The following is a 17,098-nucleotide window of genomic DNA, read 5'->3' on the forward strand; positions in this document are numbered from 1 at the left end:
TTTGGGAAACTTTGTCTGCAGAGGCAATTATTTATATACTTCATATATACTTTATGTATATATATAACTCTTTGTTCATTCTAACTATGAGAAAATGGTAATTTTAAAATTTTAATGAATTACTTTAATGTAACTGTCTCTGTTATTATTTCTCCCTTACTCTCAATCCAGGAAGCCACTTGCAAAAGCTTACTAAGTTTAATTCCATACTAGTTTAAGAAGTCTACCTTCCTGAAATACTGGTTCAATAAAAAGCCATCAAAGTCTTTCAATAATTAATAGTACACTAATAATACTAATATAACTTCTTATACTAAAATCATTAGTATTTAGTATTTTGCTTATCTATCTATGTAGTACATCGATAATTTTGTTAGACCTATACTTATCTATGGCAATATATCATTATACTTTTCTAACTCTTTCCCTGACACTTGTGTAGCTTTCATTTTTCTGTCCCTTCACCTTCCATTTTTCTGTCTGTAAACTGGGAGTGACAACAGCACAGACTAGTATCACAAATAGTACAGCCTCTGCAGGTTGTGCAGAGGATATTTGCTTGCCTGCAGGTCTTCAAGGCAGCATCCGTAATCCATTCCTACCTTTGGCTTGCCTTTGGAGGCATGATGGAATTTCTACAGAAATGCTTCATATTAAGCACAAAACTGAATTACTTGTCCAGAATCATCAACCCTCTAAAGTTTCTAGGAATGTGAATTCTACTCAGCAAAAACACAAACAAAATTCTACTTCTGAGGTACAGATTCTGTTGGGACATTAAAGGGAGTGCCCTCCTGACACCCAGCTTATATCCTGGGGCAGTAGATTGGGTTACTTCATATCCTTGCCTTAGCTTGTGTAACTGGTCATAAACATATAGAGTTTTAAAATTCCTGCAACACTACCTATTTCCATGAACACCTGCAGTCCTCCTTTCCACAGGCCAGTTACAGATTTAGCAGAGAAATATTTCTTTACTTTCACTGCCTTACTATGGCATCCCCCTATTTTTTTCTTGAAAGTGATTCTATTAACCATTGCAAAGAGGCAATTTTCCATTCCCTAAGCCTCTTTTTATAGCATTTAACAATCTTCTTCCTTAAAGAAAAAGTATTTTTAATCTGTGTTGTTTTATTTGCTATCATGTAATCATTAATTACACACCCAGAGTTAGTGTTTAAACAACAGATTTTAGAGATAGATAATTAACTGTTCAAAGCAGTTCATGACGTTACAGAAAAAAATCCTTAGGTTTTCCTGCCACTGGATTTTTTAGTAATTAATACAGCTCTTTAAAGAATTGAATAAACTATAATAATCAGGGAAGTTGCTAGCTCAAGAGGCTAATCTTTATCTTCTGAATTAGAGAAATCAAATAGGGTTTCCCCCTTTTTTTTTTTTTTTTTTTTTTTTTTAACAGAAAAACTGCTTTCAGACATGTTTCCCTGCCCATGGCAGGGGGATTGGAACTAGATGATCTTTAAGGTCCCTTCCAAACCAGTCCAGGATTCTATGATTCTTTGATTCCACACTACAGTTACAGCCTATACAAAGGTTCAGAGACACCATCGTACTTCTCCTCAAACATGAATGATGGTTTGAATGAATGAAAAGTAAGCCTATGTTTACATTTAGCCTGAAGGTATGAAACTTCACTTCCCAAGCTTATTAATGCCACACTCAGTGTGTTTAATTTGTCCTGTAAATGTAGAAACTGAGAAGGGATTTCCTTGGCATACAAAAAGCAATGGCAAAGATGGGACATTTGGAGGGATATCTATTTGCCATTGTCTCTTTATGCTAAAAAAAATAAAGCTAGAAATGGGTACATCTGCAATCAAACTCACTACTGCAGAGCAGGGAGGTCTGGCACAGAGGGAAACCACATAGGCAGGTCCTTGGCCAGGGGGAGCAGGGGCCCAGCTCCTTGAGAAATGGTGTTTCCAAGTTGTCACCAACATTTAGGAACTGAGCAACTATAACAGCAGCTGAAGCAACGTAAGGAGGAAAAATGTGTGTGAGGAAAGTGTAAAGCAGTCCATGCTGCCAGGTCAGCTCGAGCTGCAGGCCTGCTCACCTCCTGCAGCTCCCTCACCTCCTAATACTTGTGGATAACACCAGCAATTTAAAACATTAAAATAACATCACTACCTCTCTGTAAAACTACCAGTCTGCCTAAAATCTTTATGAGTGTAAAAATAGATAGCAACAAGGAATCAAGTATTTCACAGCTAATGCAACATGAGTTTAAGGCTTGGGAAATGCATCATTATGTTTTTAAACACATACCAAGCATTTCTTTTTGTTTGCTATTTTGCTCAGGATGCTAAATATTTAACTTTATTCAACCCATGGCATTCATCTAAATGAAATGAAAGATCATATCACATGGCCAATCTGACAGGTACATTGGGCTACTTAATCATCTAGTTAACCCCAGTCAAAGTTCAGTGACCCAAAGCAGGTGAAAGTCCCTGATAACATCTTTGTGATCAGAACCATGTATGCTTTCCTAGCTCCTTTGCTCACAGAATTTTCATCTACTTCGTCTATTTCTATTTTTCTATTTCATCTATTTCATGTGGTGAAAGGTTAAGACTTAATTTTCTGTATGTGACGGAAAGCAAAGTATCTTCGTCTGTTTCCTTATGTCAGAGACTGAAGGAAAGAAAAAGGGTTAGATGTAGGAAAAAGACTCAGAAATTCTTACACTAAAATTATTCTTCAGATATAATACTAAATACAAGGAACATAAATATCACTGAATAAGCAGCAACCTTGACGTTTCAAATAGCAAAACCAACATACTTTTTATTTTTGAAAATCCCCCTTTATACAAAGTTGCCCAAGTTAAGCCATTACACAAAATGGCAACTGGGGCTTGCAAGCATTATTCCATCAGCAATTTGCATTATCCTGCTCTCATTTTTTGGTGCTTCCCTTGCTGCTGAGAATCCATCAGGTCCCTGAGTTCACTAATAATCCTTGATGACCCTGATTAGCTCTATCTGAGGTCTTCATGCCACAGACCCTGCCTGTAGGTCCTGGCGTCTATATAAGCTCAGGCCTGGCCTCTGCTTGACTGAGTTGTTAGAGAGTTTGTCTGAGTTCTGCTACAGCCATGATTGTGCTTAGCCATGTACCTTGTTGATATAGGCCCTGACCTACGGACCGACTTCCTGGCTTGACCTCTGTGGTCCTGCTTGGTGATCACTGGGCTGTATCTGATGCTGGTTATTTTTGATGGACCCAATCCTGACTGTGACATACAGATTGACTTCCTTCCTTGACCCTTGGACCAGCCCTGACTGTATAACAAACAACAGGAGCCTTGAGTGAACCCACAGAGAAAGAAAATCTTCAATTTTCATGTTACTTCAGCCATCACAGAGCAAAGTAAGGTGTGCAATGTAAAAAGGCTGGGCTTTAGTGTAAAACACAATGCAAGTCTTAGGGTGGAATGGATAATTAAGTAAAGACACGGGTAGAAACCTTCGATTTATGAGCTCTTCTTCCTAGAAGTGCTTCAGCAAAATCAGTTTCTTCCAAATATTTTTAAAAGTAGGATTAATCAATTAGTGTAACGCTATTCAGTGTGACAAATGTAAAAAGATTAAGACAAGCCTTGTGCATAGACAGACTCTAAAAGCATTATATACAGATACTAAACACTGCAATAGAAAGAAAAGGAACTTGGAATAAAACCTCAGATTCTGTTTTCTGCTTTGCTCTAACACTTCTTTTTTCTTAAAGGCAAAGCTTTTGTGATTTTCTTATCATGGACATCTCTAAGACTATTCCTAATTTAATCACAATGAAGTTAAGGCCTTTTAAAAGTTTTTGAGAGTACCTCAAAACTACCAAGCACCTTGAAATCAATACTATCACCTGGGATGAGAGGTGAGCTACCCAAGTTCAAGAGTCAGGGTCTAGCTCAACGTGCTTATTGAAGGTTGTGCTTGAGCAGAAAAGTAGTTTTCAACACAGGCTGTTCACAAACCATCATGGGCAGGAGGTAATTACATAAATGAATATTCTTAGACTGCCTTATTTATGCAATGTTTGAAATAATGTGACCTTGGGTTCTAAAAGAGTAAGAAAAGAACAAACTACATCACTCTGAGATCAATAGGACTTAAGCGATGTTTAATATACTGTTGTGGGTTTTTTGTGAACCTTTCTGTTTCAATTATCTGAACCATAAAATATGGTTCATGATTGAAACAGTGAACAAAATACCGCACCAGTGGTTCCACTGACTGGAGTACCGTAATTAGGCCGAACTTCTTTAAACGGAAGAGCCACATGGTGGCAGGAGAGAACAAATGGCATGTAAAAAAAATTGCCCTGCTAAATGCTTCCCTCAGTTTTAATTACATAATGCTCCCTTCTACAGGGTAGCTGAAGGTTTGTGGCTATATTTTTAAACCTAATGGGCACAAACATAATTCATTAGTTACAATGTTTAAAAAAAATGTCCACTTCTAAGTTTCTGATACTACTCACCAAGTTCAATAGGGAATTTATACAGTGAATGTTAATATTACACTAATTGTTGAAGTTCTGTAGTACAGTTAAGATATGGAACCTGCAACATATTAATTCCATCACTTAAGTCACTGACTTCACACATTCCAGAAAAATAATTTTCTTCTAATCTGAACCTCTTATCAAATGTTTATCTATCTAGTTTAAAATGTTGAATCCTTACTATGAACCACCAGTATGACTTTTAAAGTAATTGATTTAAGGGGAAAGAAGACATGAAGGAATCCAATAGCATACTATTCTATTACCTCCATACTTATCAGTGCAAGAATTTTCTTAGTACTGTAAACAATGTTGTAAAGTTTCTGGAGTTCTAGTGGCCATCACTACAGTCTTGGTCACACTGAACTCTAAATGCTCACAGGAGCAGCATAAGTCCTTACCCTCTCAGAGGACACAGTTATGTCTTTCTAAACTGTGTTTTACTGTTTGTTTTTTTTTCTTTAACCTATTTACAACTAGTAAAAATCTAGGTGAGGAGTTGGCTAATGAACTGTTCTAGTGATCAAGTGTTCTGACAAGAAAGCCTTTACAAAAACCTGAAACCGCCTTGCAAAAGAATAGTTCTCACTTCCCTCTCTGTTTGCTTTGTATGCTCAGCTTTCATAGCTGAACTTCTCAATTTCATTCTAAGGCCATATTCTTAATAATCTTAACTGACTTATTTGTCACTTGCTTTTCCACTCAGATATGTTTTTACCTTACTCTTCCTTTTTCCCTACATATGCAGAAAGGAGTAATACAAGAGTTGCAGGATGTGAAACCAGAGAGAAACTTCACCATTGTTCATATTCTCTAATTCTGCATCTTCTAAAATACTTATCACGGATCAGACTCTTGCTTGAATGTGAAAGAATTTCATGCCATCTGTTAGTTTCCAGTTCCATAACTGCAGCGTTACCTGTATTTAAAATGTCTCTTAACTTTCACCCCTTCTTCCTGGTTTTGTTACCAAAAAAAAAAAAAAAAAGGAAAAAAAAAGAAAAATTCTTTAGTATAATGTAGTCCCCCTGTTTCTGCCTGCAAATAAGGATCTCTGTGATTTCCCTTGTGTTAGCTCTGAAATTACAAGTTGTCTCTAAATATTCACAAAGCTTCACTGTTCTACTCCAGACCTCTGTAATAGCTGTTTTACCATGACACTTACAGAAAACTTTTGATGTCATTAAGCAACAAAAGGTGGAAGACTGATTGATACCTTTTGTTTGTATTCTTTTTTTATCCTTAATGTATATTGGCTATGTATGAACTAAAATTACTTCAGATTCTCCCTCAATTCTGTTAATAAAGCATGAATCAGGTCAAGGGAGGTGATTCTCCTTCTCTTCTCTGATCTCATAAGACCCACCCTGCAGTCTTTTGTCCAGCTCTTGGACAACAACACAAGGGATAAGGAGCTGTTGGAGTGAGTACAGAGGAGGCAACAGAGATGCTGCAAGGGCTGCAGCATCTCTGCTTGGAGATGGGCTGAGACAGCTGGGCTTGTTCAGCCTGGAGAAGCGAAGGCTCTGGGGAGACCCTAGAGCAGCTTCCAGTGTCTAAAGGGGCTGACAAAAAACCTGGAGAGAGGGCCTTTTGACAAGGGCCTGTAGGGACAAGACAAGGGGGAATGGCTTTAACCCGACAGAGAGGAGATTTAGATTAGACATTAGGAAGAAGTTCTTCCCTGTGAGAGTGCTGAGGCGCTGGCACAGGTTGCCCAGAGAACCTGTGGATGCCCCATCCCTGGCAGTGTTCAAGGCCAGGTTGGATGTGCCTGGCAGCAACCTGGTCTAGTCGAAGGTGTCCCTGCCCATGGCAGGGGGTTGGAACTGGATGAGCTTTAAGGTCCCTTCCAACCCAAATCATTCTAGGATTCTGTGAATTTACTTTATTCAGCTTGATCCTACTACTGAAATGTGATAAATGCCTGATGGGTATACCCATGAAATGCCATGGCAAATTTCTGCCTGGGTAAGACTTTAATGTTAGATTACTTTTCACATGAGAAATTCAAACCAGCTGGTCACCTCCTAGTACTCACTGTTCTAAGCAGTGCTGTATTGATTCTGCATAATGTTCCCTGTGCTTCAGTGTAACCTGAGGTAATCTGGCTCAGGTGACTGAAGTGGCCTTCTCAGCTCAGCCTTCTTTGCTGTGTCGTGAGAAAACAGCTGGACACTGAAACAGAGACAGACTTCATAAACAAGGACAGAAGAGTTAGGAAGTAAGTAAAATAAGAGGAACTCAAATGAGATGAAACCTCAGTGTTCTCAGGAGGGTCTGAGTGACTCAAGAGTTACTAGTACAACTGCTCTCACCTCTGAGCCACTGCTTTGAACTAGCTTGAGCAATCAAGGAAAATCTTTGTTTTCTATCAATCTTCTAATATAATCTTTAAGATATGTAAGGTAGTCGACAAGAAGCATGAACTATCACTGTCATAAGATGCAGCGTTTTGGACCAAATCTATGGTCCAAAGGTCTTAGGTTTGGCTGGCATTCAGTACTTTAGGAGACAAGAATAGCCACTGTCCATTGGCTGAATGGGCCTTTTGGAATCCATGTTTTATGATAGAGCATGTTAACATAGATGAAGTGGTAATTCTTGCTACATTGAGATACCTGATGTATACCTGTTAAAGGAAAAAGAGTCAACCATATCATTGGCTTATACTTCTACACTATCTCTTATGGATAGATTACATCATGGCTGTGTTGCCTAAAATGTTAAATCAGTGGGTTTTTTAATAGTGCATACCAATGTATGCAAGAACTAACTCTATCTGCTCTGTAGAAAAGTGAAATTACCCTTCAAAAGAAACATAGTTCTTAAAGATGGCTGACTACTGGAGGCAGCCATCTGAGGCCATTAGTATGAACATAAAAAGATGGTTCTAGTTCTTTGATGGATGGACTGCATGTTTTGCAAGTACCTCAGTACTGCAGTTGTGAGTAAAAAGCAGTGGAGAAAATATGAGAACTGAATATTGAAACAGAAAACCCATGCTATCTACTGTCAAAGCGCAGAAGTAGGTTCTAGCTAATGAGCTGCTTTTTGGTCTGTTGACCATAAGAAACATTATCATCGTTTAGTTAACTTAGTTTAGGTCTCTATACTAAGTAGTATAATTTCAGTGGAAGCACAGCACCTGGTAGTAAATGATTCTGAATCATCAGAGTAACAGCTGTCAGTTCAAAACTGCCTTAACTAATCATTTCATTGTTCCCTTGACCATATTACCCGATCTGTGGATGTTATTAGTTCCCTTTTTAAGATTCCTAGATTCTGGGCAGTATGCAGCCTGAGCAGCAAGGTTCACCCACCTGTGAGTGACAGGATCAAAAGAAAATAGGTCTGACTCACTATTCCTTAATCATTGATTTAAAAAAAACCCAAACAAAACCTAAACACTGCTGAAGTAGGCAGTATTGCACAGACCATATATTTGGCCACTGATCCTTTTAGAGTCTGTTCTGGGTTAGGCATAGCTGAGCATACGGCACTTAATATGCAGTCAACGCTCCCAAAAGCTTGTTGAATAGCAAATGGCACAAAAAACCTCACTGCTTCATTCATTAGTTGGATGATACAGGCAGGGAGATGCTTAGGAGGTTAACCCAATTCTTAACAAGACGACTGCTTACAGCTAGGCATAGGCACAGACTGATAGAAAGGAAAATTCCAGTCAGGTAACTTGTACCAAAGTTTGTCATAGTCTTTTCCCAACCTGCAAATTGTGAAATGAGTGGCTCCTTGTGGCCTAGAACTCCATTTCAGTTGCAGTGCTCATGTGCTTATTATCTCCTCATCTGTTTTGTGGTGGTGTTGAATAGTGAGTGACTCCTATCTGAAGAACATATTGGGAAACACAGCTTCACTTTATAGTGCAGTAGATAACTGAAGTTGCTGCTTTAGTTGTGAGGTAATGCCACATTGGTATCCTGGATATACTAATAGCAATTAAAGAGTCATTAGTGGGGTGGAAAAAGAACAGTAGGTGGATGGGGTAAAGTCTTACAGGATTTCATTTGCTAACTCTCTGCTGCAAACAAAGTCTTGACAAAGTTTTGTTTACTTGAATTTCAGTGAAGGAGTCCTATTGATGGAAAGCCCTCTGTGGTGTGGACTTTCCTCCTATTGAAAAGAAAAAAATTACTTTTTCGTAACAAGCAAGAATAACCAATATGTATGCAAAGCTTAGAGAAATATTCTTCCATTAACAGGTAAGGATTTTAGTTCCCCATATTTATTTATGAGCTAAATTAATACAACTTGAATATTCTTGGTTGCTACATAATCAGATTTTGAAAATTAAATTCTAGTTAGTATTTGTAATTTCTTTGTAAAGACGAGTAACAGCTATTCAGCAGCTGTCCAGAACAATGTACAGGAAATTACAATGTTTCTTAGTAATCAGTACTTATCTTTGCCTAACTACAAGTTACTGCCTTAAAATTAAGCAAAAGTAAGCATAAAGAATGCTAGGCACAACTGAAATAAAATTTTCAAAAGCCACCACTTGATGCCATGTTCTTCCACAGTAAGCTTGCACACATGCACAAAACTAAAACAAGGTCCTTGCCAGTGCTAAATTTATTGGTTTCTTATTCACTCTATTCCACAAGAGAAGAAAAAATAATGCTTTTATTTGCAAGGTGAAGTTCATATGATATTTGACACTTTTTACTGCTACCATAATTATGTGACCCATAAAAAATAGTATCAAGAATCTCACCTTCCCTCCCACGAGAGCCTGATACAATTCCTCCATAATTTAACAGACATCTTGGAAGCTTAACTGAATCAAACTTTTTGTGGATACTCATAGGATGTATATTTAATACATCAAAAGTTTAATTGCCACCGAAGCAGGGAATGCATTTGACATCAAATGCATCAACTTGACACAGAATTCTGTGTTGTATGTGTACCTGTTTTTCTGAAAGGTCATGTCACATTTCACATTATACTTGTTAAAACCTATTAAGACAACATAATTCAGTAAATGAGCTTGACTGTGTAAACAACCTTTACTACTTTCAAACCTAAATTAAGCAATGAATAAAAATAACTTTATTTTTCATCTACCGAAAAGTTTTGTGTGCCATTAATATATTCTGAAACCATTCTTACCCATAACAAGAACTTAATTATGGTCTCTTAAAACTCTAGATTATATAAGCATTTTTGATCATCTAACAGTTGTTTTTCTGAAAGAAAACTTAGTTTTAAACTTTCAAAGCTTCTGTTTTCCACACACAGTCCTTTTCTGTTTCCTGAACACAGACTTTCTAGAAATCACAGATAATTTTAATGGAAAGTAAAAATGCTGTATTCCTTACACTTTGACCTTCTAGCCACCTTGCTGAGAGTCTCAGCACCAGCGCTAATTTCAGGATGCAGATGTTAACTTAAGAACTGAACTAGGTTGTCAATGCCTACTCTTTTATAACACACAAAATAAACCCTAATAACTTTTACCTGTCTCTAGCTTTGCCTGGACTGCTTAGTAAAGGAAACTGAGAGTATGAGAAGAAAGGACTACTGAAGGAAGGACACAGAATCACATTATTCATTAGGGTTCTATGGTCCTTGTTAGAGATTTTCTGTGCTTACTAAAGCATCTTCTTGTCTGGTTAAAACCACACTTTTTCTCTTGTCTTCCTCTGTTACAGTCTGACTCATCTGTTCAAACAGCTTTGATATCGTGGTAAATCTCAGGTGATTCTGAAATCTTCGTGCAGCAAAAGCATAAAGTAGAGGGTTAATACAGCTACTGATGAATACAAGTGCTCCAGAGATGTACACTCCTCTGTCTACAATTTCATCCAATGCCAAAGACATTTCCTTATTAGAGAGCTCTATGTGAATTGAAATAACATCTAGGATGTTAAAGAGATGATGAGGGAACCAGCATAAAATGAATGCCACCACAACGCTGGCAATGAGCCGCTCCGATCGCCGCTTAGATTGGTAAGTCATTCTGCTTATTCTTCTTGCAACACACATGTAACAAGTGCAAATAATTAAAAAAGGGATTACAAAACCTGCAAGAGTCTCCAGCAAAAGATATGACACTTTCTGTCCATTAGAAGAGTAGTTGCGACATGTGCATAGTAGTTGACCATTCATTTCTTCTGTCTCTTGAAATGGAATGACAGAAATGCCAAAAGTAACAGAGAGGAACCAAATGAAGAACATGATTAAAGCAATCTTTTGTTTCCTTTTGTACCTTTGAATGGTGAAAGGGTAGAAGACAGCCATTAACCGCTCCAAGCTCAGTGCTGTAATTAGAAATATACTAGCATACATGCTGCAGTAAATAATGAAAACCAGTATTTTGCAGAAGATGACTCCAAAAACCCATGAGTCAGCAAAGGAGTAAATCCAAATTGGTAAAGTAACCAGTACAAGGACATCTGCAATGGCCAGGTTCAAAATCAGCAGGACTGAAGGAGATGCTTGCTTCATTTTGGTACAAATAGTCCAGATGACGATACAATTTCCAGGGGTCCCAATAATAAATGACAAGCTTAGTATTATGCAGACTACTGACCTCACAATATTCCACATCGAGTGCATACTGCTTTCCTCAGCTTGATTCATGCTGGAAATCCTTCAGTTCTTCTTGGTCGCCAATATATTTGGTACTTTGTGCCCTGCTTTTATTCTGTAGGTATTAGTGATCTACTCCAAAGTTCTTTAACTGGTCTTCTGAAGACTAACATGGCACATGAGCTCACGTCTTAATGCTCACACTTACAAACATCTGACCGCATATGGCAGTTCCTGTTGTTCAGGAAGACTGTGCATTTCTGCATGCAAAGCAAAAATAAAAATACAGTGCAGCATCTGACTTTGCTTTTAGTTATACACCCATTGTACTTCAGCAGATTTTACAGCATGCCGGTGGCCTTCCAAAAGAAGCTTGCTACTTTTTTCAAGTTACTGATCTAATCAACAGTTATGAGGAGAAAGCAGCCCTCTTTATGCTATTCTACTCATTCATATGAATAACTTAACACTTTATGAAAGTCAGAAAAGAGGGGTGGCAGATAAATCACAAATGTGCATTACGTTTGACATGAAATTCTATCCCAAGGCATAAAAAATGTGCCTTCATGTCATCTTTTTTTTTAATTCAGCAGAACACAGTTGAACATGCTTTAGAAATATGCTGGCATAAAGGAAATCAACATTTTCCTACAGTGAGACACTGCTGGTACACTAAAGTGGGAGGGAGTTGTACCTCTAATGCTCTGGGAAACTGCAGTCATTTAGCCAAACAATAACCATCAGAATAGTCTGGATATAGGGTTATAGGAGGAAATGTTCTATGTCAGAGAGAAAACGCATTACATTGTCCTCCTTCTGAACTAGCAATGGGCTATGGCTTTATCTCCTAAGCAACTTGGTAAATCCTGTGTGAATGCTAAGTTCTTCAGTGTCTGGCCAGAGAAAATGAAAATATTTTGTTATCCTGATGTCAAAACATCTTCTTTTGCAGTTCATTTCTAAAAGGTTAAAGGAGGAACTAAACCAGCAGCACATACAGAAATGGTCAAGCGTCACAGAAGTGAAACTGGATGGGTATTTTCCATAAAAAAGATTCACAGAAGAAATTATGTGTAGTGCTCTCAAATTTAAGATTGTGTTACAGATTATTTCCCTAAGTGCTGGGGTAGAATTTTACAAACCTGGCAAATGTAGTGCATAATATTAAGTTGAAAAGTATCTTTCACAATGGAAAAAGGGTTGCAACACCACCAAGCCCAAATAAGCTTAGCTGGTTTTGATCTCATAAGAGTATAATGAGATCAAAAGCAAATCCACAATAACTCCACTAAAGTCTAGTATTATCTCTTCAAAATGCTATTTCTGTAATAAATATTTTAATTTTGATTTAATCTGTTACTTGATTCCAGTTCCTTTTATTTTTAACTGCATTTAATACAGATTGGGTAGGGGAAAAACCCAAATCAGTAGTTTGTATTCTAAAGGGAATTTCTGAAAACCATTTGTGAAAATTAACTAATGAAGGGAAGTGATGGGCAATGTCTCTTCTTCTAGTGAAATCACCTTTATACACTTCATTATTTCTCCAAAAGTAACTTTGGAAGAGCTCTGTATTTGTTTATTGGCAGTGGCATATAGAGATTGAACTAAGTTGCAGATTTTTGTTAGAAAAAAACAAAATCAAGGAGAGATGCCCAGTATCTCTTGTCCCCCAATGCTACAGGACAAGCAGGTTCTTTTAGGTAAATTCTCAATCTAGATGATGATGATGATGATTATTATTATTATTATTATTGTATCACACACTCGTTATTAAGAATTTGACCTAGTTTGCAGAGGACCCACATATCTAAAAGCCTAGGTAACTAAAGACTCTAGATTGTAAGGAAGCTGTACTGATTATTAGACATTCTGCTTAACTGAAAGCCATAATTGCTCAAAATTCTGTGTCGCAATAAGCTATGCTATCTGCTAGAAATTGTAGATAACAATCAGTTATGCTGTAATTAAATTTTTTATGTCATAGTAACGCTTTAGTTGTAACTACAACCCTTGTGCTATCAAGGATCCCTAAGAAAACTTGTACTTTCCTGTGACACCTCTAAGATTTTCCTCTTTGAAACTTTATTATTGGTGGCAAAGAGCTTTTGTCTGCACACCTATTGGTGCCGGTTTTAGTATAGTTCTAATTCAGTGGTGTATGGATCTGGTTGAACTTCTGAAGCGTCTGTCACTTCATTTTTCAGAAACATGTTTCTCCACTTCATCAAAGTTTGCTTGCCAGATGACCTCTGCTTCTGGCTGTATCTTTCATTTAGACAAGAAAACAAAGGAATAGCAGAATTTCAGCAACAGCCTGGGAGTCTTTTTTAAAAAAAAAATCCTAGACAGGTGTTAAAATGCTAAGACTTCCTTGTGTAAGACTCTGAAGACAGGCTATTAGACTTAATATCACAGGTGTTAGAGTTAATATTAGCTAGAGAGCATGTCTCTGAAGAGCTCTGAATGTTGGATCTCTGTGAAAACTTCAGACTGTTTGTAAGCTGTCTTTGATATTCTCTAGAAGTGTCTGACCGCTACTTGTCAAATTTACACTAGTAGTACATGAACTTTATGGCAAATTTAACAAATATTTCCATTAACAACGTGAGCAGTGTAGTATGTTCAATAACATGCTGAACATGCCAGTGGCTGAACAACTCAGTATCTTACTCATTCTAGTGAGCAAATGTGGGTGGGGCTTTTAAAGCATGAACATGCAGTTGGACTTTTGACCACATAAGCCCTGGTCTAATTCTATTAACAGCAGTGAAATTAGGCTGCATTTCTGTGTTTATAAACAAAAAGGTCTAAATCCGAAGTTTTTTGTGTGTATACATATGTGTAGTGTAACAATTCAGTCATCAACATGCCAAACTTTAAGTGTGTTACCTTGAGATTGGTGAACAACTTCTGTAAACTTTCCAAGTTCAACAAGTCTGTGCTACTGCTAACAAAACATTTAAAACAGAATTTGATTTTTATATATTAGGGGCACGTTTCAGTCATCCCTTTAATGATTTAATTTTCTTTGTATGCATGCATGAGCTTCCCTCTCATGGATGATCTGTAATTTACACTACTACCAAGCATTTTCAGACAGCTGTGTTTGGACCACTAAATGTAAATTATAACTGATATTTCCAGCTCTTCCATATTTATTGTGAGAAACAGAATTTCACTTCAAGATGCTGAGAAGGTAGCAGCCTCTGCTCAAAGTGCATCACCCCTCCCTGCAGTAAGAGCACACCTGTAACAATTTACAGAGTAGCTGATGCATGGGAAATGTGTTGCGTACCTTGTGTGAATAGCTGTACCAAAAAGACTTTATAAAGCCTCTCCACTTTTTTCTTCAGAAGGATCTCCTGGATGTTTGTGAATGTAGGATAATGATCACCAAGTGTCATGTATCTGCTGAGATGCTGCAAACTGATGGTAGTAACCTTGTTTGCCTCCTAATGCTGAAGGGAGGAAGTGACTAGTCTCAACCCGCTTGTTCTTCAGCTATTGAAACAAGACAGTATCTGCAGGATTGGCATCGCTGGCTTACAATGAACTCGATTCAATGGTGCTGTTAATGACAGTGTGAAAGTGGCACACTTTGCTCTCATCAGAAAATTATGGTCTAGTGCATAGCTCACGTAAATGTTGCTTTCTTGACTACAGGAGGGTCTCCTGTATACATGGGATCTCATGGTGTTGTGCAGCAGCTAATAATGTCTTTGCTCTGTGACTGAGAATGTAAGTGCAGTGTGGGAAAAAGCACATACCAGACATTTCTAAGGTCTTGCAAACACTGCTTGTGACAGCAGCCCATGAGGCAGCAAGCACAAATGAGAACACTCTCAGTGCTGCTTTATCACCAGAGAAAACAACTTAGTGAAGAGCTACCCCAGGATCAGTTCCAGGACGTAATAAAAGATGTGTACCTTGCACTATAAATAGAAAGTTTGGAAGATTCTGTTCCATGTGCGTTGTTGTTAATCAGTCTTCCAATGTTATAAAATTATTCCCCTTAGTCAGCTCAGTAGCAAATACTGATAATTTTATAGTTTATAGACTGGCCAGAGAAAAGATCTCCTGTTTGTTATGTTCAGGGAAAACTGCTTTAGAACTTGTGATAGGAGCAGTGCTTACAAGGCACCTGATGTACGTGCACAAGCACATGATTACATACTGGTACCTTTCTTACCCTAACAGAATGATCACAAACAACCAGAACAGGTTTCCAGCAGCTGTGAAACTATTCAAATATATGGTGAAATATTCTCCTTGGACAGACATATCAGGTTCATGAGAGGTGCTAATTAAGATAGTGGAAAACTGTATTTACAATTCTGACTACAGGCAGGAACATGAATAACAATGATGCAGAGATTATGGGGAAATTTAAATATCTTTTCTCAATATTATCATGAATGTACATAGTTTAAATTTCCTTTTATTTATAGTTCAAACAGTAAATGCATAGATTTGTTACAATTTAAGAAAAGACTCTGGTCTTTCTAAATCAGCTATCACTAAGTTGTTATTTGTATTTATACAAACTGTTGCTAGCCAAAATCCTTATCTACACAAGCATATCTGGCACCACAATCGCTACTGGGTAAATTAAATACATTGTTTACATACTCTTCCTTTTGAGTAATAAATTACTGATGATAAGTACTGCTTGTACGATTTGCTGCCAAATGTTACTTGATTTTTCCTTATTCTTTAGCTAAATCTACTGCCATTCCTACCTCATTTGCTGGGATTGCATGTAAAGATCATATTACTATAGGACCAACATCCTGTTTTGTTATTCAGCAGTGTAATGAAAGTCTTTAGCAGTGCACCTCTTAGTGAAGGACCTGTGATTAAAAAAACCCAAACCCATACTTTGCTTTGCATGAACTGCAGCAACAGATGTTAGCTGTCATTTTGCACATAAACCAGGCATACACTATTTCCTATAGCATACACTTATATAAAAGGATTTGTCCATGTAGTTATGTATTTTCAACACAGGGCGGCACTGGGGAACCATCTGTGGTTTTTTGGCCAAGACTGCAGGCCATGGAGGTATAGCCTTTCTCTGCACATGCAGAAGGCTGAGACCTTCTTTTGAGTAAGAAGTTCAGATATTTGTGACTTAAATTTCAATATTGTTTCTGATTTATTGCTAACTTCATAGATAAAAATCACAATGTCTTTTCTGTCTTGTAGATCATGTTATTTTCTACATACTCGTATTTGTAGCTTTTTTATTTCTGTTTTGATATATGTCCACTTTCAACAGTACATTCTGCTGCAACTAATACAGTAAGGGCAGCTCCCTCTGAACCAAAAGTAACTTGGAATCTGATTAAATTTTCTACACCCCTGAAGTAACAAAGTTTGGAAAGTTTGGCAATGATATGAACAATGGGTCCTTCAGTGTAGTTTCCATTAGTGTGTTCTTGTAGTTTCTTTGAAAAGCAGATCAAGTTGCAAGCTCTCATGTTGTGAAACAATCCTGCTCAGCAGATTAGAGCTGCTTCTGAGTCTTATTTAATTCCTTTAATACATGAGCATTAAGCCACTTGCTTGGGCCCTATTGTGACACAAAGTCTTGATTTTGTGTACTTAATCAGAAGGCTGGCTAATTGTGCTGAAAATTGAAAGACTGTACTAATTTTATGAGGAATATAAGGATTTTCTTCTGCTCTGTAGCAGCCACATAGGTGTGTTAGCTAAAGAAACTTGTAGACAAATGCTTCCACCCTCAGCCACTCAGTAATTACCATACCTGGTATGTTGTTCAGCATAGCTGGAAAAGCTTTCACGTTGTACCATGTTGGTCTTCAGAATGGTCTTATCCAAGCATTCTTAATCTGAAATAAAACGTAGTCAGAATTGGTTCTGTGATGTCACACACAGCTATAGGAACAGCTATTTACTAAACACATAAACACTGTATGGGAAAAGTGAGAGACAGAGTCTCCAGGCACAGGTAACTTTCTATCATTATGTAATGTAAGCTATTGCTTCT

General features: G+C 37.5%; 1 protein-coding gene across 1 annotated transcript; it reads right to left on the minus strand.

Annotated features, from left to right (window-relative positions):
• Positions 1-9,742: 9,742 nt before the first annotated feature.
• LOC115619749 (leukotriene B4 receptor 1-like) lies at positions 9,743-16,919 on the minus strand. The gene is made up of 2 exons (XM_030512536.1): positions 16,856-16,919; positions 9,743-11,345 (listed from the first exon to the last, which is right to left on the minus strand). The coding sequence occupies exon 2, from the start codon at positions 11,134-11,136 to the stop codon at positions 10,126-10,128; it is 1,011 nt and encodes a 336-aa protein (XP_030368396.1). The 5' UTR covers positions 11,137-11,345; positions 16,856-16,919; the 3' UTR covers positions 9,743-10,125.
• Between the last annotated feature and the right edge of the window lie 179 nt (positions 16,920-17,098).

This window comes from Strigops habroptila, chromosome Z (genome assembly GCF_004027225.2).
Source record: "Strigops habroptila isolate Jane chromosome Z, bStrHab1.2.pri, whole genome shotgun sequence".
NCBI classification, from domain to species: Eukaryota; Metazoa; Chordata; class Aves; order Psittaciformes; family Psittacidae; genus Strigops; species Strigops habroptila.

What these genes read in the sequence shown, in the direction of transcription:
- LOC115619749 (XM_030512536.1), bottom strand. Translation starts at nt 11,136, where the DNA reads ATGAATCAAGCTGAGGAAAGCAGTATGCACTCGATGTGGAATATTGTG.